The 27,033-nt window shown below is 36.2% G+C and overlaps 1 protein-coding gene across 10 annotated transcripts in view; it reads left to right on the top strand.

The window, feature by feature from the left end:
- The window catches only part of LOC105667400 (uncharacterized), a 43,911-nt gene that overhangs the window by 8,479 nt on the left and 8,399 nt on the right, over positions 1-27,033 (top strand). For 5 of the 10 annotated variants that reach the window (XM_012359185.2, XM_012359184.2, XM_067355046.1 and 2 more), the window contains 7 exons: positions 21,209-21,272; positions 24,376-24,632; positions 25,177-25,240; positions 25,953-26,048; positions 26,359-26,459; positions 26,569-26,700; positions 26,815-26,988. In XM_012359185.2, coding sequence (XP_012214608.1) covers positions 21,209-21,272; positions 24,376-24,632; positions 25,177-25,240; positions 25,953-26,048; positions 26,359-26,459; positions 26,569-26,700; positions 26,815-26,988 — 888 coding nt within the window. Of the gene's footprint in view, positions 1-3,085; positions 3,451-6,119; positions 6,683-21,208; positions 21,273-24,375; positions 24,633-25,176; positions 25,241-25,952; positions 26,049-26,358; positions 26,460-26,568; positions 26,701-26,814; positions 26,989-27,033 lie in introns of those variants that run through there. The other 5 variants (XM_067355045.1, XM_067355043.1, XM_067355044.1 and 2 more) reach the window with 3 other exon arrangements.

Here is a 27,033-nt window from a genome sequence, read left to right as displayed (position 1 = left end):
CGTAATCTTTGATTAGTAGTCTGTTTAAAAGGTAGGTAGCTCACAATCTTTTAAACAGACTACTAGTCAAAGATTACACATGTCTTCACATATTTCTGTCTCGTATGAAATGATAGTTACATTAAAGAACGACTTCCAACGTTTTGTTTTATAAGACTCTCACAATTCTTCGAATTCCAGATTTTGTATTGAAGATGATCGGATTGACGACAGAAACGTTTACTCAACTCTTTTCAATAAAGAAGATTTAAGAAGCACTTGCATTTAGCGTCGGCTCTTGATCTCCTTCTCCTATCACGATTTTATTAATTATTGTGAGCCTTCAAACAATTCTTGTTAAAGAAAAGTCTTTTTTTTTCCTATTGCGCACTCGCGTTTATTTTTAACGTACGATAGAGACGAAGAACACGGTTCCCTTTTTATCACCTGCTGAGACACATTACGAGATTTGGCTAAACGGTAATGTGGGTGGAAAGAATGAGTTTACGCGAGAATGCCATTTGGCACTAATGCGTTCCCACGTTTGCGTCGCGGCGCGTAAGAAAGCTATTGTAAGAAAGCTATGAGGTAACGGTGCTCGTACATTGCTGAACAAAATGATAAGATATCGTGCAAATTACTAGGATAAAAGTTTACTATCACACACAATATCATATTAAACAATATTATACGAGGGTCGAGTTACGAAAGCTTCCAATTTTTTTTCTCAAAAAATTCAATTTTTACAACTATGGCTTTTACACTGAAGTAATCTTCAGTCATTAACAAACATTTAGTTATTTTTTCACAAAGTCACCATCATTTTCTATGTACTTTTGCCATCTTTCAATCAGACGCTGTATTCCAGACCCGTAAAATTTCTCACTGCGATTGTTGAGGGCTTCACAAACACTTTTTTAAGCGCGTCGCCGTCTGGCATCCATGTGCATTCTGGCAAAATAACATTTACGTGTATCTCTCAGTGGTAATCTGAGGGTACCAGATCCAGACTATGAGGGGGTTGAGGAAGAACAATCCATTCCAGTTTAGAAGACAGCTTCTAATTATTTCAGTGTAAAAACTACAATTGTAGGAATTAAATTTTCCGAGAAAAAAAATTGGAGGCATTACTTTCGTGCCGACCCTCGTATAATAAATATAGTAATAATTTTAAAACAATGTTTTATTAAATTAAAATGTTAATATAAATAATTTTAATTTTTGTCGCGGACTTATTAGGAAGAAATCTTAAAAGCTTTTATCTTATAAATGTATAAACATCACTATTATGTATAAAATATTTTCTCAATTCTTCTTGTTGCTTCGAATAAGACATAACTCGTTCCGCCGAAAGGCTCGTCATACAAGAAGCGACAATGAATACTATAAGTGATCGACTTCTGAATCTGTAGATTTTTTCGGAAAAAAAGAATACTGATCATTAAATTATTACTAATTGTCGAAGTTTTCAACCTGTGAGAAAAACGCTCGCGAGTAATTTAGTTGATGGTGCTGTGCCCTTGCCGAAGCACCCTTAGGACAGATTGTCACAGGCTCCCCGGGGATCTCGCGGGGTCGGCCCTACCTATTGGCAAATATTACTTAACGTTATTACCCTGTCCGATGACGTCATCGCGGACGGATTAATAAACGAGGACATTCGCGCGCGCGTGTATATCGCGTCTGTTATAGGCCACTTCAGAATCGGGATTGATATAATATTAAAATACAACGTAATTTCAAAATTCCGCAAAATCCCAAGGCATACTTACGTATATTTGTCTCCTGTGTGGATCAAATTTCATCAAAATTGGTGAGAATATTTTGTATGTTCACCTGATTTTCGTATTTTATATGTGTGCGATGAAATTGTGTGTACAATAATTTAATTATTTTACTACGAGATTTTAGCATAGGCAGGCAATAAATTAGGATTAACATCCGAGTAGAAATATCTTTGGCACGTTCCTAGTTGGTCCATCTGTTTCATCGTATTTCCGCTGTGCTTATGTGCGAGTGTTTTCTGTTGTGAATATATCTGCAAATATACCTCTGTGTAAGAGAGTTGTGCACACACTCATCACCGACTCAATATAAATCGTGAAAAATAACACAAATACCTCGATAATTTACTGCATACTTCGAAAAAGTATACAATACAAAGTATTTGTGTTATGTAGATTCATTCATAATAAAAGAAATATCCACGAGAATGAATTTGCCGGAAAAATTCGTTCCAAAGGGCTCATCCATCAAGTGATTCTGCTATCTAAAGTGGCTGTTTTTTTTCCAAATAAACTTACAACTTGTATAAACATCTCGTTAGCGTCTTCAAAAATATGATCATAAATCTTTATTACAATTTTCAGATATTTGTTATATTTTATAATTTGATATTATGTCATATATATGATATAATATGATACAACTGTCACAGCATTTCCTTCCTTTTTTCACAATCAAATTTACCGAGGCTTAGCTCGCAATCGAAGTTTCCCCAAACATTGCGGCGCGGCATCTCTCGTTTTAATGTTCTATAAAATCCCTTGGAGATCGATAATCCTCTGCCGGGCGTACGCATTTACACCTGCCTTACGATCGCGAAATCATATGACACAGAGACGAATCCGCCCTAGGGAACGGGCTGTAGAATTTTGCGGGACGCGCCCGTCGGTCCGTCCGTGTATAAATGCGTGCGTATATTGCGCGCGTCCGCCCCGCGTCGCGTTTCACGAGGGTAGGGAGAGATCTGTTATTGATCCTTTCTCCTCATGCGCGCCGCCGGCCCTCTTCCCTCTCTATAGCGACGGCGGCATGCCGCGTACTGGCTTCTCGCGACGAGAGCTCGCAGCGTAGTGAGAGCTTCTCTCGTTGGCAACCTTTGTCGTATATCGGCGGCGCCGTACGGCCGAGGGAGAGAAATCACCGGGAAGCAGCGTGGCTACGCGGCGAGTAGGGGCCGAAGCTGAGGGCACGGAGTCGGCCGAGCACGACCGAGGTCGCGAGCGTCGACCGACCGAGTCTCTCTTTCTCTCTCTTCTCTCGTCTCTCTCTTCGCTCGACGGTCGGGTCCAGTGCTTCAGTGCGTGCACAGCGGCCGGCCGGCGTGCATGGTCGTTTGATAACGGTATTGCGCTCCCGGGGCCGAGTGTTTTTCGCGCGAAGCATCGCTCGTTCGCCGTGTTTGTTTCGTTAACGTGTATACGAAGCGGATGTTGTGAGTCAAATTCGACGATTGAACGACGCCGCACTTATACCGCGAACGGCGCCGGGCCCCGGGGCCCGGTCGCTCCCATTTCCGCCCAGATCGACCCCGGGAAGCACGCGGTCATGGAGCTCGCAGGCTCGTCCCAGAGAGGAACCGGCCGCGATCTCTACACGGGCGTTACCCCTCGGCGGCAGTTCGTCTCGCGTAATAGTCGTTGCGAGTCGTCGCACGACAAGAGGCAGTGTCTCCTCGAATCGACGAAGGTACATTTTCGCGAAGAGACGTAGGAAGCGAGAGATGAAATGCAAAAGAGAATGAGGGAGACGGATGTGGAAAAATTGCTGTCGAGTTTCAGTCATATTCTATCGCGCAACATGGTCAAATTTTATCAATTATTTTCTATATCCATTTCTCTATATCGGTCAATTCAATTCTCCACTACCCAAGATAAAGAGGGGGAAGGGACAGAAGGGAGGGAGATAGAGAGGGAAAGAGAGAGGCACACAAAGCGTCATCGTATCGAAGGGTGTCGAGATGGCATTACGAGGCAGCAGATTAAAGATCCTGGGTAGAGTGCTTCGGGGGCGTGCGAAAAGACTGACAACCTATCGACTCGATTCTCGTATGTGATCGATCGAGACGAACTCTTGAGTTTCTCAACTTAATTAGCATAGAGCTATCTGCAATTATCATTCTTTGTAAATTACGCTATAATCACATTTACGTGGGATGCAGTTATGATAGTGGGAGTTTAATTATAGGCATAACAAGAATGAAGAAGGAAAGAGGCAGATAGAGAAATATATAGAGAGAAGGCGATCGTTAATGGAGCAATCGTGAGGATTCCATTTTGATTGTCTTATTGCGCGATAATGTCGTGCCGCGGTATGCGAGGAAAACAATCGACGCACAAGCACGCGAATGAAAATCGTTCTTAGCGATTCCGCGGAAGCTTCGTATTCTTGAAATTGTTATTCCGCAAGATATTAAGAAAGCTCTTTTTCGCTGTCGAGGTTGGCGACGATGAAAAGAATTTCCTCCGATATTTATTTTTTCTTTCATTATAGGACTCTCAATTCGCTGGTAGCACCTATCTTATCGTGAATAGGAGGATCGAGTCGAGTTCTGAATTCTTCGTAATAATCTATAAGAAACTGATAGCAAATTTAGACAGGAGTATTGTTACAATCGTCAAGAAGTATTATTTCTTTCATATTCCATATATTATTTCATTTCATTCATATTTTATATATTAGATAATAATTATGATTTGCATGTTATCGCGACCGCGTATTTGTAAACCTGTCAATTAGTATCGTGACATTTTATTAATTTATAGATTTTTACAATCATGTTCTATTAATTAACTCGTAATATAATTTTCAATTTTATGTATCTCTGAAAACTACTTAATATTCCTCCTTAATATTCCTTGTATCATAATGTTTAAATGAGTTATAACAATCTTTCAAAAAAATTATTTTACATCAATTAAAATCAGTATAATTACATACAACTTTCTAATTTTATGTATTTTGAATCCAGCACTCTTCAAAAGTTGCGTTTCCTCATATTCTGAATATATATTCTGAATAAACGCGTATTATTACGTAATATTATATTTAGTTGCGTTTTGTATTCGCGAATATTAAAATCTAAATTTTTAAAAAAGTCGGAATGGAGAAAAATTATTATTTGAACTTTGCTCTTTTATGATTATGTGCCTTTGCTTGTTTTCTGTTTTTCCTTTGAAGAATAATGTAATGTAAAATATTTAATATGCAAGAATTAATTGCGAGAACTAATACTATATGCGCTTCAAGCAAGCATAAATCAAAGCAATTGTGTTACGACGAAGTAGCGATGCATAATGCGCAGTGTATCGTCATACGCCGTATAACTTTCTCAAGCGTAAACGTCGAAAAGTCTTCATCGGCGTGTTGTCTTATTAAAATTCAACGCGACGTATACGCTTCCATCCACGTGATACCAGACGGCCTTTTGCCATTTGCATTAGCGTGTAGAACGGCACAAGCATCTTTTTATGTTGATTGCCTGACTCGTTTGAACATGGATCGTTTCGTTCTTGTCACTATCCATCGAGTTTCTCGAATCATATGATTATATTAAGTACATTGAGTCATTTTCCAAATATGTTTTTTCTGAGCTTCTAGGAACAGATATCAAATGAGGTTTCTCTTTTGTTTGTCTCTTTCGGAAAATATTTCAAATTGTAGAGCGACTTTTTTCATGAAAATTGACATGTTGGGAATTTTTAAGAATGAGTTATATCGAAATATTGAAATATTGATACTGTTACGACTTGAAAAAGTTTACGGACTTTTATTTTCTGTTAAAATCAAATGCAATTCTTTATGTATTTATCGTAATTTTTGCTATTATACTTTTTTATATATTCTAGAAAAATTGGCTCGATTCTCTTTTCTACTTTCTCTATCTCAAACTAATTTATTGTGTTTTTACTTATTATTTATTTTTATTTTCTTTTTCCTAATGTCTTTGGCACAGACGATGCGGCGACAGAGAAACAACGCAATAGACAATCATCTCTTGTGTCTATTATTTTCAGAGAAAGAAACGGGAAGAGAGATGATTGGCTATCGTCAAGTCGTTTCTTTACACGCGGGTCATATTGCCACATGCTGTGTGCAACAATCAATAGTTTTTCTCTCATCTCTATACATTGTTCTGAGAAATTATATGTACCAGCTAGTTAATATAAATCGTTTATGTCACATTTTCTAAACTCGCGCAATATTTTGAAATGCCTCGCAATTCCAAATGCAAAATACACCGCATTCTACGCTCTCTTCCCTCCTTTTTGTTTCTCGCTTCCTAAATGCCGCGTTCACGACTTCTCGTCCTCTTGTTCGACTTTCGATTGATCCTTTCATCATGCTCCGTCGTATAGGTGACACGCAATGCCGGTGCGGCGTTATCGTTGAAGGCGCGAATACTCGCGTAATAGAATAGACGCGGCAGAGGCGTTGGCAGTCCGCGAGTTCGACGCGAATCGCGGAAGTGCGAGGAGTGCGTACGATTGTGCATCGGCGGGGGACGCGATGACGTGAGAGGGAAACTAACGCGCGGCGGAGAGGAGGGTGTGCAGGACCGAAGGCATTCGGCGAGGCGAGAAGTAGGAAAAGTGCGCGCAGACACGCGAAGCTGGCGGCCCAGGCACGTGACGGCGGCTCCCGCGGGTCTCGGGCCCGTCGCCGGGCCAACGGCGGGTCGCTCTCCAGCCGTGGCAGCGCCACGGGGATGCAATGCGGCCTGTGTGCTGTCGTCGCCGGCCTGTTCCGTCGGGCCATGTGCATCGCGGGCAGCCGACGCGGCTCCGGGGAGTCCTGCTACCAGGAATTGGCCACGGATGTGCAGGGGCGACGACACTCGCAGGTGGAGCACGCGGAGACCGGGCTCGTCAAAGCGAGCGAGATCGCGGAGAGCGTGAAAAGCGTCATTCAGGAGCAAGAGGTGAGAGATTAGACACGGTCGTTTTTGATCAAAATCGGTTTCATGTTCTAGAGGAAAATAATATTGCAAGCTCGACTTTTCTTGTCTTGCGGACTTTTAAAAACATGGCTGTTACGCATTAATTTATTGCGGAATCTAAATTTTCAAAAAATTATTGCCTCTTTTTAAAAACAGTTGATGAGCGTATCAATTAATAGATAAAATATTATATCAGACGTAGGCATATAATAAGTGATCAATGATTTTACCAAATTATAACAGACATTTACGCGTAAAGTATATACAATTTAAAACATTTTACTTATCGAATTGTTGTTAACAGTGGACGTTTTGTAAGGATGTTTATCAGCAAACAAATGCGTATATTAAAGGTATATTAAAAGAAAAGAAATTAGGTGAAAGTTTAATTTTAAAACTAAATTAAAAGTATATGAAAAGACTATTTTGTTATTTAACAGATTTTACGAACGTTTTAATTATGCGGTGTTCTATTACGGGGTTTGCCCTTCTCAAGTGGTTTGCAGTAATGCATTTGCATATATTCGAGATGCGAGAAATGAAAGGATAATTTTTGAAAATCCGCTTGCGTACGCTTTGCATCGTAAGTCACCCTCCGCGAGATATTTAAAATTAGATCTAAGGTCAGACGTTCGTAGCTGTCGTCATCAACGTTCCTGACCTAGACTCGCTGGGGTGTAAACGTTCGGCACGTTGTTGGAACGAGAAAGTTGCGAATAGAAAGAAAGGAAGGACTCGATTTATATTCGACACGTTAAACTGGTTCGTGTTGCGCGATCGCCGATGACGTAAGAGAGCCGAAGTGGTGGCACGCGAACTGACAATATATTAAAATCCGATTATCGCGATTTTATATTTACAAACTGACAATTAACGTCAATAAAACGTTCGAGATTGTTTACCAATATGACGTCAATTCAAAGTAATTAAGGTGTTCCTATGCAAATGCAACATGCACATCAGGTTCGAAACTCACGTTAGATTCATTGATCAGTTGGGCTGATAAAAGTAACATATTTTGCATTTAAAGAAAATTATTCTGTATATTATTACCGCCGAGTTCTTTTTTAGCTGAAAAAAGAATCATGTTTTTCTTTTCCAAGTGTTATAGTGACAGAAAACAAAATGTTTCATGATTTATATTGATTAAAATATCTTTACGTACACATCATATCCATCAAAGCGTTTTTTATAAAATATTTCACTCAGCATCTCTGTTACTCTAACTGCGGATTTCCTAGAAGATTTGTAGAGAAGCACGCTAGTTGCTATTGAAACCGCGTTGCATAAACATTTATTCAGCGCAATTTACATCCGCTGATTTCTCTGACAGATAAAATTAGAGAGATAAAATTATTAAATTATCTAGAGATGAGATTTATGTAAACGTATTTGCTGACGCACACTTCGAAAAGTTTTCATGTCTGCGAAGTGGAAAAATCGTCTGCAGGATTTCTTGGGATGTTACGCTAACTCGATTTGAGAGATTTTTGGGTTCAATAAACTAGCGAAAATAGACCAATCGTCGGTCATTGTCGCGTACCGAAATTCTCGAGAGTTTATCGCGCCGGAAGCTTCGGATCCAACGAGATCGAACAAAGAGGGGTGACTTCGACTGGCGGGTAAAATTATGACCCCGTTAAAGATCGATAGAACAATGAACTGATCGCTGTTTGGCTGTCCATGGCTAAATTTGCCTTTTAAGCAATTAACTAGCAATCGGAAAATAAATTTGGGACGGTCGTATTTTTGCATTCATTGCATTCAGATAACACAGCTCTTATGTATTATTCATAATATTGTTAAAGCTTGGCATCGAAAAGAAGTATTGATATTGTCATTAGTCTCTCAATTTTGCATTCAAACTTCTTGTTTGTATTTCGGACAGTTCAAAAATATGTGTTTTTAAAATCCGTCTAAAGAATAATTTAGCTGTTTTCTGAAACAGTCCGCGGCATTTGAGAAAATATTAATTGATAATTTCTTTGTTTTCTCTGTTAAAAATATAATTTGGAACTGCAGAATTTTTTAATTTATAAAAATCCCTCGAGAGACTAATTTGTGATTGCATATTTTATATCTCAAAACCCACATTTACTTTCTTTATTTTGCTAATGGGTTAGAACAGTGAACAGGGAATGGTGACAGACAGAGGTAGAGTGCGTAGAAGACGTGAGAATTCTCATTAATTAGGTGTGAATTATGAACTAAATGATAGCGAGTCGAACCGAAACAACCCGAAGTACGAGATCTGAAGTCTTTTCTTACTAGCTGATCTCAGTTTCCTCTCGTAGATGGCTTTATCTATATTCTTTTTACATCGATGATTCAACCGACATCTTTTCAATCTGTCGTTTCATTTACGACTTGCCCATTTCTCGCTTTCCCTTTACTGTCTCATGTTTGACATGTACTCGTATTAGATTTGAAGAGAACGAATGAATTTACTTCATGGATCTCTCTTCATACTGCGATTATCATCGATTTATTATACGCTTCGATCGTGTAGAAACATTTATTTTAATCACTTGAACAATTTTATATACGTCATACGTAAGGTATGAATCACATTATATTTTTGTGTGATTCTAAATCGAGGCGAATTCTACATGATAATTTTGACAATTTTCTCCGTAATTTTCCACATGTTTGACGCATAAGAAATCATGAGTTTTCGAAATTGAACTGCTACTTTATTCCTTTCATATTTTTCGATCCGTCTGTATCCGTGTGAATATTTGCCGCAACCGCGCGCTTCTCGAAGCGCTAAACGTGTGTATTATAAGCAGGCAGGCGCAGCTGCAACGCAACAGTACATGGAATGCAATTGCAATGCAACGCAACATGTATAGAGTGCAAATGTATAGAGTGAAAATGTATAGAGTGTTTCAGAATAACCGAGATATTATGTAGAATTAGAGAGGAAAATAATCTTAATAATTGTTTTTAACAAAGGCTTTTCACTCATTTCTTACCTCAACATTGTTATTAAGGTCTTTATAAATTTCTTTATAAATTTTACTCTACTAAAAAGTATTTCCGATACGCTCTGTATAACTTGGCATGTGCAGAGACCTCGAGATTTTTCGAGGGATTGTCCCTTTTTCATTTTTCATATTTACACCCATCCCGCCTAGCACATACCAACGTGTGAATTACGCTATTTTCACCGCTTGGCATGTCTCATCGCAACGAGAATACATGGAAAATCGTCGACCACGCGTACAGAGAGGCAATTTTGAGGAATTTTAACCGACGGCCATTGCGTCGACAGTGCCAGAAACATCTGTGTGAAAATGAAGTTCACTTTACATGCGATATTTCTTGAAAATGTCATGTTAAATAAAAAAATGTCATAATTCTAGATTCTATTTTCAGTATTTATGCAATCACGAGACATCGACGTTTTATTAGCGCTACCATAAATTTGTATAAAAAAATTATTTTCGGAGAAACAAACAGACAAAATAAGATCAAGATCATAAGATTGGAATCAAAATAAGATCATTTATTTCTCATAATAGATTGTAGAAATAAAATATACGAACACTAGGTTGACATCGACCGTAGGCGTTATGGAATTTGAATCCTCTGAATTATTGTCTTTGTGGATATTTAAAGCAGCTAAACGTGTGCAAATAAAATAAGATGAAATATACGCATACATTTTAGCTTTTTAGACAGTTTTTTAATTTTAGCTTTCATTTATAAAATATGCAACAACTTTGGCTTTTTGCTATGAAGTTATAGTATTTACATATATTTTATTATTTTTAAAATTGATTTTGGTGTACAGAACAGGTGTCTATGTCAATCGTAAACGCTAAAAAAACGAGATTAATTAAAATGCGAGAGTGGTATGCGAAAATAATTTTCCGGCATAATTGTTTTGTACGCGTATATAGCGCGTTAGAGTTACATATAAATTGTCAGAATACGTGTGTCGCTCAGTTACGTGACATGTTTTGCACATTGTGGCAACGATAATATTGTAGAGCATAAATTTATCTTGCACAGGAAATGTTTATGGCATCATGCGACTGTCTTTCGAAAAATAGAAATGCTTAAAGTATAAATTTAGAAACTATTTGAATACATAAAGCCGTCTCTCTGTTCGATTTGGTAAAGAAGGGCGAGTGTATCGATCTGTCGGATTATAATAGAATTCAATTTTAGAAGGAAACCAAAAATGCCGCAAACGTCGCAGGTGCCAAGTTCAACAACAACCTTGTGATCCAATTCCCGCCCCGTTTCTATGAGGCGTATCAAATGCATCAATGTTATAAGTTGAAATAGTTGGAAGCATTGCCAAAATATAATATTATCATCTTGATATTACGATACGTGGCTTCCTTGCGAAACGCGAAGTGCGTACGATAGAACTGACCGCTAATAGCGGCGCATAAAGTGTTATTGTCGTGTCAGTTTACATTTTTTTAAATATTTTCACACGCAGCGCACAATACACCATGCAAACAACTAGATAATTTATCGAGCCTGCCAAACGTTATCTGCGTGAAATATTATTAGTCGCGCATTATCGATTTTTCTACGTTCAGAAATACCTGGCATAATCTCATCGTTTATGCTAATGAACTATCAAGCGAACAACAGCTATAGGACAACTATATAATCGCTGAATCGAGTTTTAGTAATCGAAGGCTTGACGTAAAATGATTCTCTCCATAAATATTATATGTATATTTTTAGAAACTTATTTCTCTCCTTGAAAGCAACTATATGCATCATCACGGTCATTATTGCAAAATAGACTTTAATTGCGGCTTCTCTTCGTGCTTTTGTTAACAAAATCTTACTTGGGAAATTAATCTTCTGATTGTGAGACAAAGATTTTATACCGTTTTATATTCTCTCGGCATTCTGGCGATCTTTTTAGATCAAGCTCTTAATTATGTCGCACATCGTAAAATCAAGCGGACATTCCAAGAGAGACGCAGATACCGTTTCTATGATTGACTTAAGACGAAAGAGTCACGTACGATGGTGAATTCATACTGTGAAGAATTTTAATCAAGGTGGACTGATTATTCCTCGACAAGACAAACTGTATGATGAATGACATTTGACGATCTGCTTGTTAATACGCACTGGACAAATTTATCATTCTAATTTACCAACGGTCTAACGACTCATCATATAATTGACTATTAGGAACGGAAGCGTTTAGTCAATTAATTTTTCTCTAATTTACAATAACATTATTCGGAGTCTCTTTTAAATAGCATTTAAAAACTACTTTAAAAAATAAATTTTTATTTGTTTTATTGATTAATTGTAATGAAAAAGATAACATTATAATCCGTAATATAAAATTTTAAATTATTAAGAAAAATTTGTTATAAAATTGTTTTTTATTGTTACAATCTATGGCTAAAGATAATTTATCAAAATGAAAGATAGAAACATCACAGACATCACAAACATCATTATTTATGTTGTTTCTTTATATATTTCACTGAATTTTTTCTCGGTGTTTATTCATGTTTTGTTTTTTTTTGTTATTGATTTGTTACCGAGTAAATTTTGAATACAATTTTTTCAATTCCCAAGAATATTAATACACAAACTGTGCAAAGAAAGCTTCCGTTCTATTTCGCAGCCCGACATTTTCTGCATCGCATTTACGAGGTCGCAGCTGCATACGATCGACGTCGGACGGCCCCAGCTGTGTCACGTTTTACGCAGATGAAGATTTATTCGTCGCCCATGAAGCTGCATTATCGTACCAATTTAAATAGCCTCGGCGGTAAACTTGTCCGAGCGCGCGGGCGGGTGTGTACAGGCATGAAAAATTGTTGCATAGCAAATTCATAGCGTTATATCATCGTTCTGCAATTAAGAGCCGAGTCGCTCTCAATGGAACTATTAATTCAATTTTACCGTAATCTACGTTGCGCGCCGGGACATATGTTAAGCTCGATCATGTCACGCTGCACACGATTAATCACTCGGCAAACAAATCGATTTCGTTGATAAACGTATTGACTTCCGTATGATCTGTAACGTTGAAATTGCTACGATGTTACGGCAAAACACACGCTTGTTTTTCAACACGCTTGCCTATTTTTCATTCTTGGCATTTTGTCACTCTGATAAATTAAAGTCGTCCAGTTTTTACCTCTGAAAATTCCAAGCAAAATGTAGAAACATTTTTGTTATTTTTTCATTTATTTCAGTTGATAAAATTTACATGTATTACTGCGATAATTAAGAAAATTAAAAGTAAGGAATGAGGTTTTTAGTGTTTTCATATTTTCATTGAGAAAAAATTGATTTCAATTTAAAAAAAAAAAAAAAAAAATAATCTACCTGCAGCACTCAGTGCAGTAGTACTTTTCAATACTGAGATAAGTATATCCATTACCGAAATGGATTCTAGGTGCCAACATGACACATTGTGTCTGGCAGCCTTACAAAACGTTCATGCAATCACTACCAAATAACTTATTATAACATTATCCGAGCGTCGTTGACGCAGAGTGAACACTTGAGCAAGATATCGGTGACTTATTTGAAAAGCAATCCGCGCGAGAGAACCACAAACTTATTGTGACTCACTAATGACATTATGACACATGAGTAGTTTGTCCTAATTAAACTCCCCGCCGCCCTCTCCTCTCTACCCACCGCTCTGCGATTCTTGTGAAACAAATCTGGCGCATGCATTTCGCTAAGCGAACCATGCGTTTTCTATAATTTTGTTTGTTTCTGACGCAATCGGAGATATCCCGAAATTGCTGTTATTAATCAAATTTGTGACTATCAATCATTTCGTAATTATGTTCGTTTGAAATGATAAATTAATTCCTTGTCGCTGTTGCAATTAAAGCTTTCAATCTTTTTAATTTTATACCCCGATACATTCTGACGCAAAACACATAAAGTTTAATGAAATATTTACTTATTTGAACGCTCGCGTGCATAATATAATGAGACAAATCACGATTCAAATAATTCGATAGTTTTGCACAGACGCCGCGATACACCCGCAATACGGAATTGTGTTTCTTTTTTAAATGCGACTATGCATTTTTCTTGCTTAATTCCACGTAGAACAAAGTTCTACTGCAAGACGTCCTTCTTGAAATGGAGTAACTTGGAGACATTCTTTGTAAACAAGCACTAGATTGAGAGATAATTCGAGAAATAATGGAAAAATTAAAATGGGACGTTTTATATAACAGGTAGATATGAGAAAGATGGAAACTGTCGCTCTTCTCCGAGGTGTTGTACACCAAAGAGTTGTCCGTATACGGAGAAAAAGAGAGAGGGTGGTTAACAGAGCGGGTGGTGAGTCGACCTGAATTCCAACACACGACCCGAGACTCCGTGACGTCATAGGACCGATTTTCCTCGCCTCCTGCCCCTTGTGCACCTCGAGTTGTTCAGGGCTGTGACAGCGGTGTAGCTGAAGTTTGTGCTGCCTGGGGATCAATTATTAAATTTGCAAACGTATCTCGAAGAAAAAAAAAAGAGAATGTGTATGCATGCGCTCGCTTGGGGAAGGCCGGATATTCGTTATCATTATTTATTTACATTTTTACTTTAATATTTAATTTACGTCGCGAGAAAGCGAGAATAAAATTTCTCGTAATAGAATTCTATTATATTAATGTCGAAATAACTAATTGGCATGATTTTAATGATCTTGTTTATAGAAGGAAATAGAAAATTCATCTTTGATCTGTAAATCCTGTATGAGCACAATGCTCTCTCGTTTACTATTGTGGTGGAATCCCAGTGGAATCAATAAAAGATTCAATTCCTTTCAACATACGACGTACTTGTTAAAGTATCTTTTAAATTTCACGAAAACATCTTGTGGTTCCAAAACGGTTCGCTTAGGCCACTGAATAAAATGTGTTTGCACTTCTCGAAGTAAAATCGCGGCATTGGAATTGATTCATGAATTCGTGATGGACTTATTGGTGCCATTTCCTAACCGTAACAAGTACTCGCTCGGTTACACGATCGGAAAAGGTGTCGATGCGTTCCTCTTTTATCCGCCCGTAGTTACGACACTGGGTCACAGAGGGGTGGCGGCGAACGCCCTGTCGGCTATCGGAAGATTGCAACGGAAAGAGGAAAAGAGCGAGGGTAGTTGAAAGGGGGTCGAGCTTCTCAAAAGGCTCATAGCAATCGCTATGAGCGTTAAGTAGACTGCCGTGTCGCGAGTCGTGACTCGCGACGAAATAGAGTTAGTCGCGAGATGGGATCGTGACGTGATGTCGAGAAAATGCTTTAAGAAAATCTGCCGCCTGATCCTTTCTCCTTAGCCGTGATGGTACCGTCGATCATACATATCTCTCTATAATGGTGACGCTGCAGCTGAATTAAAAGATTTCCAAGAAGGTCTTGGAATATTAAGCTTTTTTTTTTATATCACGTATATTTTACGCGAAGCGAGAACGACATTTCGGACATTTGTGCTTCTAAATGCAGTAAAAAGATAGGAATTGTTATTAAAGTAAGAAATTTTTTTTAATTGTTGAATTTTTTTATGTGCAATTCTGATTCTTTGCTCGAAGTACTATTTTTTTAGCGTATTATAGTCTGAATAGAATTTTTAAACCATAGAAATTTTATTTGTATAATACCATTTTTTTTACTAATAAAAGATTGTGCAAGAAATAAGAATAATAAATAATAGGATTGCTCGCAGCAATATTTATTTGGGCGGTTTATCTCGACATCGTCATATCACAAAAATATTAGTTAGTTCAACATTTATACAGCAAAATTGTAGTGCAATTTTTGATATCGTCGAAATGTCGATGCGCGTTACTCCGCGTCGCGTTCAATCGCAACGCGTGAGCGAAACATTCGCTCACACCTGTATAAAGTTGGCTCGCGAGCTGTAAATCGCGACGAGAACTATAAAATGGCTAAGATTAACTCCATACCGCGCGTGGAGCGTTACGAAACCGGAAAGTAGCCATTAAGATTGGCGAACGATCCGCAGAAACGGCCACCGCCGTTGAAAACAGTTAATCAGACGTGATTTATTGTTATGGTGAAGCGGCGCGGTGCAGCCGAAACGCAAATCGCGGCCTACCGACTGCAGGGAGTAGCGACTGTTATCTGTTCGCGCGAGCGAAAATCTATCTGACAGATGTTCCATCAGGGATCCTGGATTGTTCTAGCGTTTCCGTGTCGCACAATATCAATGGAAATCAGTGATGTCGCACTTCGCTTTACAAACGCGTGCGAACCGACGATAAGTTTATCAAGTTTTTCGTATTATTGTAAAATTCAGTTTGCTACAATTATATTAGATTATAATTATAACTTTTACTCGCATAAGTATTTAATATTAATTTAAACTGGTTTAATTCTATTTTCACTTTGATTCACGTGGGAGCTTTCAGATATGTCACTTTAGAATGTCACTTTAGAATGTCACTTCAGATATGTCACTTTAGAAAACAAAATATTAAAGTAATATAGAAAGATAAAAAAAAAAAAAAAAATGGTTAAATAATTTTATCACTCGTGAAATTTTGAACACTAGAAATATCAAGTTTCTATCGATATAGAATAGAATGTACCGCGCGCCTTTACATGCAAATTATTAGGTAATTGCAGCTGCTGTAGAAGGTCTTTGTGACACCGTAAATATCTTATAACATTTCGTAATTACATGTACATATTTAAACAAAGGCCTACTAGAGCAGTCGCAATTATTTAATAATTTCCATACGTAGAGAGAATCGTATGTATTTTATAATATTTACATACCCCGATAGAAGCTTGATATTTTAAAAAATTCTTAATTATTTTGAATCACAAAAATTTCGAAGTATTCAACCATTTTTTTAATTCTTGTCTATTTACGAAAAATCTGATTTAAAAAAAATGCGCGTAAAAAATTTCTGTTTATATAATGATCTATGCGCATTGCACTATATATTCATACCTAAGTAAGCCTTCGGGCCGATGAAGGCCATTGCGTCGTCGTGACTGGGCATACCCCTTCCGATCGAACTATCGAATTAAGCTTCTTCGACGATTCATTGGTCGGTTTTGCCGAAATTGGCAGTCGACCAAATTTTCATGGGTCTTCAACAGCCAATGGCCTCGCGACGATAACTATGCACGATGGAGACCTACCGAGTATCGCGAAATTTACTGTTATTGCTTGCCTACATGCAATTCCGTTGTAAGATATCGTCGGTTTCGTTAAAATTATCGCGGAACAAAACTCCCGAGCAGTCGTAGAAGTTATAGTCGCGCGAAAATTAACTCGCGCGTATTAATAACTTCTTACCAGGAAAGGCCATCGGGCTGGGACGCACCTGGGGGCAACGTGATCCAAACTGAATCGATTATTTTTGTTCGGTCCAACTTTCGATCTTGTAAACACGAAGAAATCGATCTCTATGTTTATTTGCGACAATGTAGACGCGACAGTTTGCGTAAGGTAAAGCACATTCTACCGCGGCTATACCTTCGCGAAGGTCTATTTATAACTTCGAAATTAATCGGCTGAGATTTTTGCTGTCTGTATAGGCGTAAAAATGATTGATCGAAAGATTTTTTACATTACACTTGATTAATAACATATTCTGTTAGCAATACTACAGTTCCGGAATTATTCGTGCGTTGTTTCAGTTTTGTTATTTTTATTTTAATTTAGATCGCTCAAGATTTTCTCATAAATCACTCGATAAATAAGACGTTGATTAAAAATTGAAGGATAATTCTTCAATGGAAATTGATATTCTGATTATATAATGGGCTTTAAATTAAAATATTTGCATGTTTTTACTAATATTTGCACTTAAAGCATCGAAATTTTCATACGGTTTACATGTCAATTTTACAAATGCTGTACTCGCGACTTGCGTAAATACGTGCTTCTAGCTGTTTACAAGCTGTGGTATTATCGTTACTATTGACGATATATACATACATATACTGCGACATATTGCATAACGCTACTGGTAGGGAATTTACTGTTTGTCGATGCGGCGGCTTACCGAAGACAATATCAAGCTTCTGCGTTGGATAACCGCTGTTCCGCAAAACTAAGCTCAACTCGTGTGGAAAAAAAAAAATTTATTTAAAAGATATATATATCACATATAAAATACCAATTTAATTTTATAAAATATTTGTCTTTCGATTTAGAAAGATTCTACGTTTGTTTGCAATCATTTAGTTAGATTTAATGTGTTAACATACTTTTATAATATTCGCACAGTGATTTCTTAATTATAACTTCGCAGTACATAAATCGCTTCTTACCGCCCATGAGTAAGGGAGAACTGCACTTAAACGTGACAAACTTTATGTTTCCCGCCTGACGGTCGTTTCTAAGTTTATAAGCCCAGATTTTGCACCGCAACCCCTTTCAGCCTGCAGAAAAGCCACCTTTTATACGGCACAATATAACAGAAAGTGCTACGCTTAAAACGCGAGAAATTTCACGTATCGCAATTGCAACTCGTTTGTTGATTTATGAGCTCTTAAAATATACGTATTCCGATTTCTGAATTGCATTCCTTTCTGTGAAATGATCTATTAAAAGCTGGATATCTGAATTTTGGATTTGAAGAATATAATTCTAGACACGTATAAACGTAAACATACGCACGATAATTCTATTTCTCTCTAACATTTCATTTAAATTAATTTAAATATTTTTACACGTTAATACAAGCTGTAAAATATGTAAAAGGTAAAAATATGTTTCTTTATTAAAAAAGAAAGAAAGAAGAAAAATTACGATGGTATTTAAAACTTTTAAAAACAAATTCTGTATTAAAGTCATACAACTTACACATCTCTCTTCTCTCTTTCTCTTTCCTGCAATATCTTTTTGTATTTATAAATCTAAAATAGTTATTTATATGTTTCGTTTTTGTTGGATCGCTCTGTGTGAAGATCATTGAAGATAAATAACTAACGCAGTGTTTACGAGTTGTATTTCTCGAGTGCTTTAGAACACATTTAGAATATTGGTTACTTGTTTGGACCATCGTCAGTGATAGTTTTATAAGTGAGATACATAAGATACTTATACTCGACATACTCGTAAATATTTTTAACTGTATTGTATTTAGAGTGGCATTCATCGAGGCACTCATTGGTACGCGCTGGTCTAATTTAAGACCGTCCCTGACTGACTGTGGAGTTCAATTGACGCTAGAACCTTTGAACCAAAATAATTCGAAAAACAAGATACACGTTTATTTAATAGCGTTTAGTGAAAGATTAAATATCTTAAAACATAATTTTTTTTTCTGCAAAAAGTTCTTACTTGTGTGCGATTAGATAACGATAAAGTAATTAATTAATGTTATTATTTAACAACACAAGATTAATGTTATCGGCAATTATTGTTCGTGTAATACAATACAACGACGTTCATCATTTTTCTGTTTCACTTCACACGTGAGGAAAATAGATAGATTTTCATGACGATAGCAATGATGAATCGATTGACGTCGGTGAGTCACGTTGAAATACTATATTAGAAATACACGTGGAAAATATGATGGATTTTTAGATTCACTTTAGAGAAACCAATCTAAATGCAAATATCAGATACTGAAAATTAAACTTTCGCGCGGATATCGCTCTTTTTTTTCCATAAATACTCTATGAATGAATCGTCAATGATAAAGTCGATGAATTTCTATGAGCAGATCACGATAAGAAACTCATGTGCATTGTGATGAATAGTATTATCGAGTAGTTGTGAAAAATTCACGTTCCAAGTAATATAAGATAATATGTAAAATTATTTAATTATAATTAATTTGCAAGTTTAAGTTATGAACAGCTTAAAATTAAAGTAATGATAATGAGCACTGACATGTAAATTGTTCAGAAATTGAAAAGAATGGAAATATTTAGTATTTCCGTATTGCATTCTTTCTGTTATTTTTTTTGTGATATATTAATTTTTTTCTACTTAAATGTAGGAAAATATGCATCGATAGATGAACCATTTTTTTCTAGTACAGAATATTTTTAATTATTTTAATTATTTCTCACGCCGTCATACAGCAACAAATTAAGGATAGCTGGTTCGAGAATAGTGAAGGGATGCGATATTAATCCGTTTTCTATGAAGTATTCTGCTTTTACATTCTCGAAAATATGTGACCTACATAGCATACGATTCCGAATGTAAAAGTAACGAGCGACAGATAACGTTTACAAGTTTAAGATAACATTCAGACAGATTTCAGATTCATGGCTGCTTATTTTTCAGAAAACAAAAATCTTTATTTATTGCCATAGATTACTTGTTAATGATTCTTTATAAATAAAAATCAAGTCAAAAGATAAAAGCTGATAGCACATTTTGTTTTAATATAAAATTATGAAGTGAAGACATAATTTGTGAATAATCTTCGACAACGAAATATTCGTTTTATATTTCATATTCCGTAGTTATTAATATTTGATTGTATAATAAAAATGTTATTGTTATAATTAATTTGTTAAGTCGTTATTAACTTAACGATACAAATATATGTATAATTAAAATCATTAGAAAACTTGGATAGAGTTATACAGGCAAAACAAATATTTTTATTTGCTTTTTCCTTCTTAATTGAATATCTAACGACGCTCGACCTTTTTCATTAATTAAACTTCTAATTGAACTTATATTAAAATAATATTCAATTAAAATTAACTGAAAAGTGAGGATTTATTATCTTTTTGTACTTACGATTTGATTTACCAGCTCTTTTTCAATTTTCGTGTTAATTACAAATTCTTGTCGTTTAAAAGAACGCCACTTTTTTTAGTCTTTTTTTTTTAATACATAATAAAAGGTTAAAAGGAGATTGAAGTATGGTTGAAAGGATATTCACTGGTTTTGCATTATCGTAAAGAAAACAAAAATATATTAATAAAAAGTATAAAATATAAGCGATTTACACACAAATTTTATGCGCGCCAGCATTCGAGAGCTCGTAAGCATGTTTTTCGAAGATGCACGAAAACAGCTGGTCTGCATAGGGATTTGTATTTTATGCGCGGGAATAAGCTATTAAAGAGATTTGCTGATCCGGTGACCCTACTTTTTATGCAGATGTAGATCCGTATTTTTATCACATACGTCTCTAAATGTGTCGGCATTCTCATCTTACGTTAAACTCGGAAACATTTGCGTTCCAGATGCAATCCTAAAACGATCGCATGATATCACTCGGCTTGTTCACCTTTTTATTTTTTTCTATTTCGTTTTTTAATTATTTTTCGCGAGTTTCTCGCCGCACTATTCCACACTACGCTATTTGTATTTCCCGACATTGTGTGAAACATTGTAATGACATGTGCGAACTCATTGAAAAAAAAAAATGTTATATCGGTCAGCTCAGATATAGATAAACTGGAAAACATTCGTATTTCACTTTATCTTCCGCTTATGTGGAAATCTTTCGCATTAATTAACTTGATATTAATTTACATTGATAATGGTAATGAGCTACGCGAAAACTGATCTATCGCTTATCATTGTTGCAGAGGCGGACTGCCGAGATAACAGTGGACAGCGAGGAGCAGAATGCGGTGTTCGTCCGTATCTCCGGTGAGTACATAATTTTTCGTCGTCTCTTGTAAATTCCGAGGCACCGCGTAGGCACTATCTTTTGATCGTGTACGTCGCGCGGCGAACAATTGATCCCGAATAGGATAAAGTAAGGTAATTTTGGTGATACAGGAAATTTGATAAAAATCATCAGTTCAGTTCTATTGTGCTTCACAAAGCTAATTTAGTTATATAAGACAATTTAGTTTATCGGTAAGATTTTTTTTTTATTTCAGAAATGAATCAAATCTTATTGCATTTCTGCAACATTTTGTGCAATTTTATTAGATTGTTTTAAATTTCTATAATATTTGTGTTTTTAATGCATATATTCTATCGAGGAAATATATTGATTCGATTTTATTATATTCACGAAACGAAAAAACGTAGTATTAAGTTGAAGTTGATTCGCATTTGTAAAACGAAGAAACATTGTGCCAAGTTAAAGTTTTGTGAGAAAATTATGTCAGTATATCGCCTCGATATTTTTGTTCAGGTAATGTCGATTCTAAATTGGTCAAAGAAATTGCCCTGAAAATATGCATTAATGAGGCACGCTGTACGACAATTATGACCAATTATACTCGAACATCGTTTGATGGTCACATTTTGTATGTTTCTTTATCTTCCTTTGTAATGTACAATGTGGTCTAAAGTGCGAGTCACACGTCACGAATTTCGTCGAGATAATCTGACAAATTTCGCAATACTCCGGGGTCGTTCACCATGCAAATCGTGGAGATCGTGGAGATAACGGAAAGCAAAATCATGGCGATAACATTCGTTTATGCACCGCAGCATCTACCATTTCTTTCAACAGATAGCTCATAATTAGCTTAGACTTGAATCGACATCCGACCGATAACCGAGTTAATTACGCGCAAACGAATAAAACGTAATAATTGTCTCTTCATTTATTTGCCGCGGGCCGGTCGCTAGAGAGAAGAATGCATAATTTATTCGACTTGTGAAATGCTTATCTCTTTTATTGTTGCGGAATGTATCACGCATAATGTACAGTGTATTTCGTTATTGATGCGACCTAAAAAAATGTAATTTAAAATTTATCAAAGCTTTATCATGGAAGAGTTTGAATTTAAAAATTTGATTTGGAAATAAGAAATTTTTTTCTCTATCTTGCTCGTGTATCAAAGAGTTTTATATCATACCAGGCTTTTTTTTGTAAAATCATCGCTTTTTTATAGTTGTGCCATTAGCAACGCATCACCCTGTATATGATACACATTATCCTCGCAATATGCATCAGTGTTACTTACGAAACGACTGCAATTTGCATTTTGCAACGAGAACAGCGCGGATAAAACGCAGTATGCATGCAAGTGTGCAGCGCTCAGTTTTATTTTGCAAATTAAATAAGATACAATGGTGCACACAATGGAACATTATTAGACGAATTAATGCGAAAGGCTAGTTTATCAACTTAGCTATACCATTGTGCCACTTGTCTCTTAATTAGAAGAAAAGATCTACAAAAGATAAATGTTTCCTATTCAAACTATTTATTGCAAATTATTTTTTAGGTGCTTTCCGCTTCTTCAGTTATTTTTCAAATTATTTTTAGAGAGGAAAATTCGCAAGTTAAGTATTTGAAACGAAATTTTACTTTATGAGATTGAAATTTCATAAAAATCGATAAAAAGATCTCTTTAGCTGCGAGCAGAAAGTAGGTTAGCAGTGGACGATAAGAATTCTGTCATAAGCAAGAAAATGTATTTTGATCTGGAGAAAGTTCAGCAAAAAAAACGGCGGAAAGTTAATTTCGTCTTATCGCCAGTCTCGATGCGAATCCCTCAACCAATTTGATTAAAACTGCCAGTAAAAGCATTCACATTTAAACACTCGGCCTCAAGATCTGCAATTGAGCGACATTAAGCGAAGAATAGAACGTGATTGCGAATCTCATTTACGTGACTCGTTGCCGAATCGATCCGTCGTCGACTGAGGTGTCTTTGTTCCATTAAGTATAAACTATTGAAACGTGTATCTCGGTTAGTATCATTGTATTTTCCTCAACTCACCTTACACTCGCTCTCGGCTTTACAACACTTAAATGCGAAAACTTTGAAAACTTTATCGACGTTCTATTTGAAAAGTTCATTAACGGAACGTAAAAAGCGGGACAAAGTTAGCACACTCGACGATAATGAAAATCCGTCCGGTCCGAAAATAGAGTCGGCAAGGCACGCTAAAATTGTAATGCACTTCCGCGTGCTGAGTGCACGCGAACAAGGGAACGTCGATTTACGCGGTCGATCCACGTGTTTGCAGGTACATACGGGGGATAGGTATGCGAGTGCGAATGCGGTGCACGTTGAGAAGGTGTGACTGACGCGCGATTCGTACAATCGAGTTAAAATTAATGGGGACCCGGCGTGTTTATATTCAGCGGTCGTTTCAACGTTGAAAGCATATTTTTACCTTTTTATTTATATAATTAATTCGATTATTTCGTGCTCGCGCAGAAAACCGAGAAGAATCGGTGAATCGCGTGTCGTGAAGTATCCTCGTGAATGCAGATGCACCGGATGCTGATTAATGTACGCGGCTGTATAACGTACGAGTAATTGTCCGTCCACGGCAATGACCCGGTTAATGCGTAACTGTTGACATTAGTCACGTAGCTTTAACTCACAACCAGAATTCCATTTCCAGGATTTCCTAGCGAATCCGATAGGATTTCTAGAAGCTCTCTAGTCTCGAGTGTCATTGTACTTTACTTATGAAATCAAAACATGTGCGAGGGTTTTGCATATTTACACTGCGTTGTTAATATTATTAACCATCAACGTTCCATTTGTGAGGCAAAAATTTATTGAATATATGCAAAATAATTCTAGCAATTAATAATTCATTTTTTAACCTTTTCAATGTTTTTTTTGACATATTTGATTTCTTTATATTTTTCGAAGAGAGTGAAAAATGCACGATAATTTTATGCGTAATTGCCTGAAATATTATCTAAATAGCTTTATTTTATTCTATTATCGAATAATGCCGCGAGCAAGGTGCTGCTATCGTATTTAAAATTTATTAAAAGTGATTTACCGTCGACGAAATATTGAAAATGCCCACCATTTCATAGATAGCAGCTTATTTCGTAATTCCGGCACATCGACCACGTTACCGGAAATCCGTGATGAATCTGCGACGGAGACAGCGTTCAGACGTCTATCGAACGCGGACCGAATCCTGCTGGAGAGCCTGGACGTCGGTCGATACAGGCCCAGGCACACCGGCCGATTCCTGACGATGCACAAGAGACGGCGTAAGAAGCTCGCCACCAGATCTTTGAGTCAGGAGTCCGGTATCCTGGATGACATTTTCCACGGGCTAGTACAGGTAACATAACAAAATCAAATGCTGCGTCAGTTGCACGTGTCCGTCATTAAGCACACTTTCAACTGTAAATTTTCATCTATTTTAAATTTATTTTTCTTTAGCAAAATTGTCGAGCAAAGTTATTATTTATTGTAACTTTTCAATTTTTATGCGTCGACATTCGATTTTGTTGCGTGCTTTGTTTTTTATAATTTAATTTTTAAAACGTCTTATATTTTTATTGGCTTCTAACTTAAAAATTATAAATGCACATTTGTATGTACATTTAAAAAAAATTTTATGCAGAATTAACGAAAGAATCTGAGAGGAAAGGAAGCGCTGCAAGAAATATTTCGAATATATTTGAATAGTGCAGTAATTGATAAAAGTTGCAAAATTTCTCGGATTTAGAAATTTCCGAGCATTGTCAGAAATAAATGTGATTTTTTTGTATCGATTGTACTTATATTGAATAAACATACTCAATCTTTTCATTGAAGTTATTATCGTGTTATGTTATGTGTTCGTGTCGATTTATCATATTCAAATTATACACGTTTTACAGTGCGTGTTACAAAGAGCCGGAAACTGGCGATTTAATGCTTTCACACTGGAAACCGTCACAGGTGGTAAGTATTATTCATCGTACGCAATCATTCAGTGTACGCAAGTTTTTCTGGCATTAATCAAATATGCAATTTTAAATTGTAGATTTCATCCTTCCCATAATTTTTATTTCAATATTGTAGTTTTTTACGATTGTGCATATTCTAGAACTGATTTTACCCACTATTTCCATGTTTATATTCAATTTTTCAAATTTACAGTTCAAATCTTCTTTACATCCTTGTATTTTATTGGCAAATTTTAAATTCTAATGAAGAACTTTTGATATAACAAATTTAAATGAACGAACAGTACAGTAAATATTCCATATTTCGTACGTGCTATATTTTGAACGGATTTGGACATTCAAATATAAATTGGATATTTAAATATAATTGAATATTTAAACATAATTGGAGTGGAATCAATGTCAAATACGAATCAATTATCTAAAGTCCCGTCTAGAACAATTAAATATTTGAAAGAAACATTTTATTTGAATTTATTCGAATTATTCAAATTACTAGAATATCGACAGACCTAATTTATATGCGTTCACGTGTCATAAACTAAAATTAGCATGAAAGTTAAAACATGATCGTTATTCATTATAGATTCATTTCTATGTAGCTATACAATGTGACGAATAAATAATGAGACTATATTTATTTAAAGGAACGCTACTATGCGTGTGCACGTAATTGGTTTATTTTATTCATCGATCGTCGTTTCCAGGTCGTTCGCTACCGGTATTGTGTGTCCATCTCTTTCACTGGTATGGACTTTTAAAACACTTCAGATTGGATGTCGTAACAGTATGGAAGCTATTCGGTAAGCAAGATTTATTAATTATAAATGTTCTAGAATTTCTGGATTCTGAAAAATTATTAGCTATATTACGCGTTCACAAGAAATTTTAAATGCGTTATAATATCAAATATTGTACTTCACAGTCGATTTTTTATCCTATCTTTGCATTTTACCGATAAATTTTTAATTTCTACGATATTGTCTGATTTTTATCATTGCATAGAAAAAGAGATATTAAAAGAAAAATAGAATAAAAATAAAATACTAAATTCTTGAAGAATTATCGATCCGAATGTCATGACTAGTAATTCGTATAATTATTCAATTGAAGCTTTTATCGAGGAGGGTTATCACAGTACAAATCCTTACCACAACAGTATACACGCCACGGACGTCACTCAGGCGATGCATTGCTTCCTCCAAGAAAAAAAGGTAATTACATATCTATTTGCGGCTTTACAGATCAATCTATTTGATGATCTAAACGTCTAATAATTTTATTCCTCAGCTAGGTAGATTAAACCGAACTATATATTTACAGATAAAAACACACCTAACAAATTTAGAAATCATGGCTTCCTTGATAGCGGCTGTAACGCATGATTTAGATCATCCAGGTGTCAATCAGCCGTTCCTGGTCGCGACGAGTAATCATTTGGCTGCACTGTATCAGGTAAGGACAGCTCTGATAACGAGCTTTATCCGATTGACAGAAAATTTTACTCCTTACCGGTCTATTATTCGATGCAATTAAGCGATGTCTAAATTGAAGTTTAATTATTTTCAGAATACCTCTGTTCTTGAAAATCATCATTGGAGATCGGCCATAGGGTGTCTTCTGGAGAGCGGCGTCTCGGCACAATTACCGGCCGATGTGAGACCAGAACTTCAACGGCATATCAGTTCGTTGATCTTAGCGACAGACATTACGAGGCAGCAAGAGTTTCTCACACGTTTCAGGGTACGGTTTATTAAAACAGTTTTCACCTTAATTACCCGAATTAAT

This window comes from Linepithema humile, chromosome 5 (genome assembly GCF_040581485.1).
Source record: "Linepithema humile isolate Giens D197 chromosome 5, Lhum_UNIL_v1.0, whole genome shotgun sequence".
Classification (NCBI taxonomy): Eukaryota; Metazoa; Arthropoda; class Insecta; order Hymenoptera; family Formicidae; genus Linepithema; species Linepithema humile.
The sequence above is the reverse complement of the archived record's forward strand: the minus strand, read 5'-3'. Positions and strand labels throughout refer to the sequence as shown.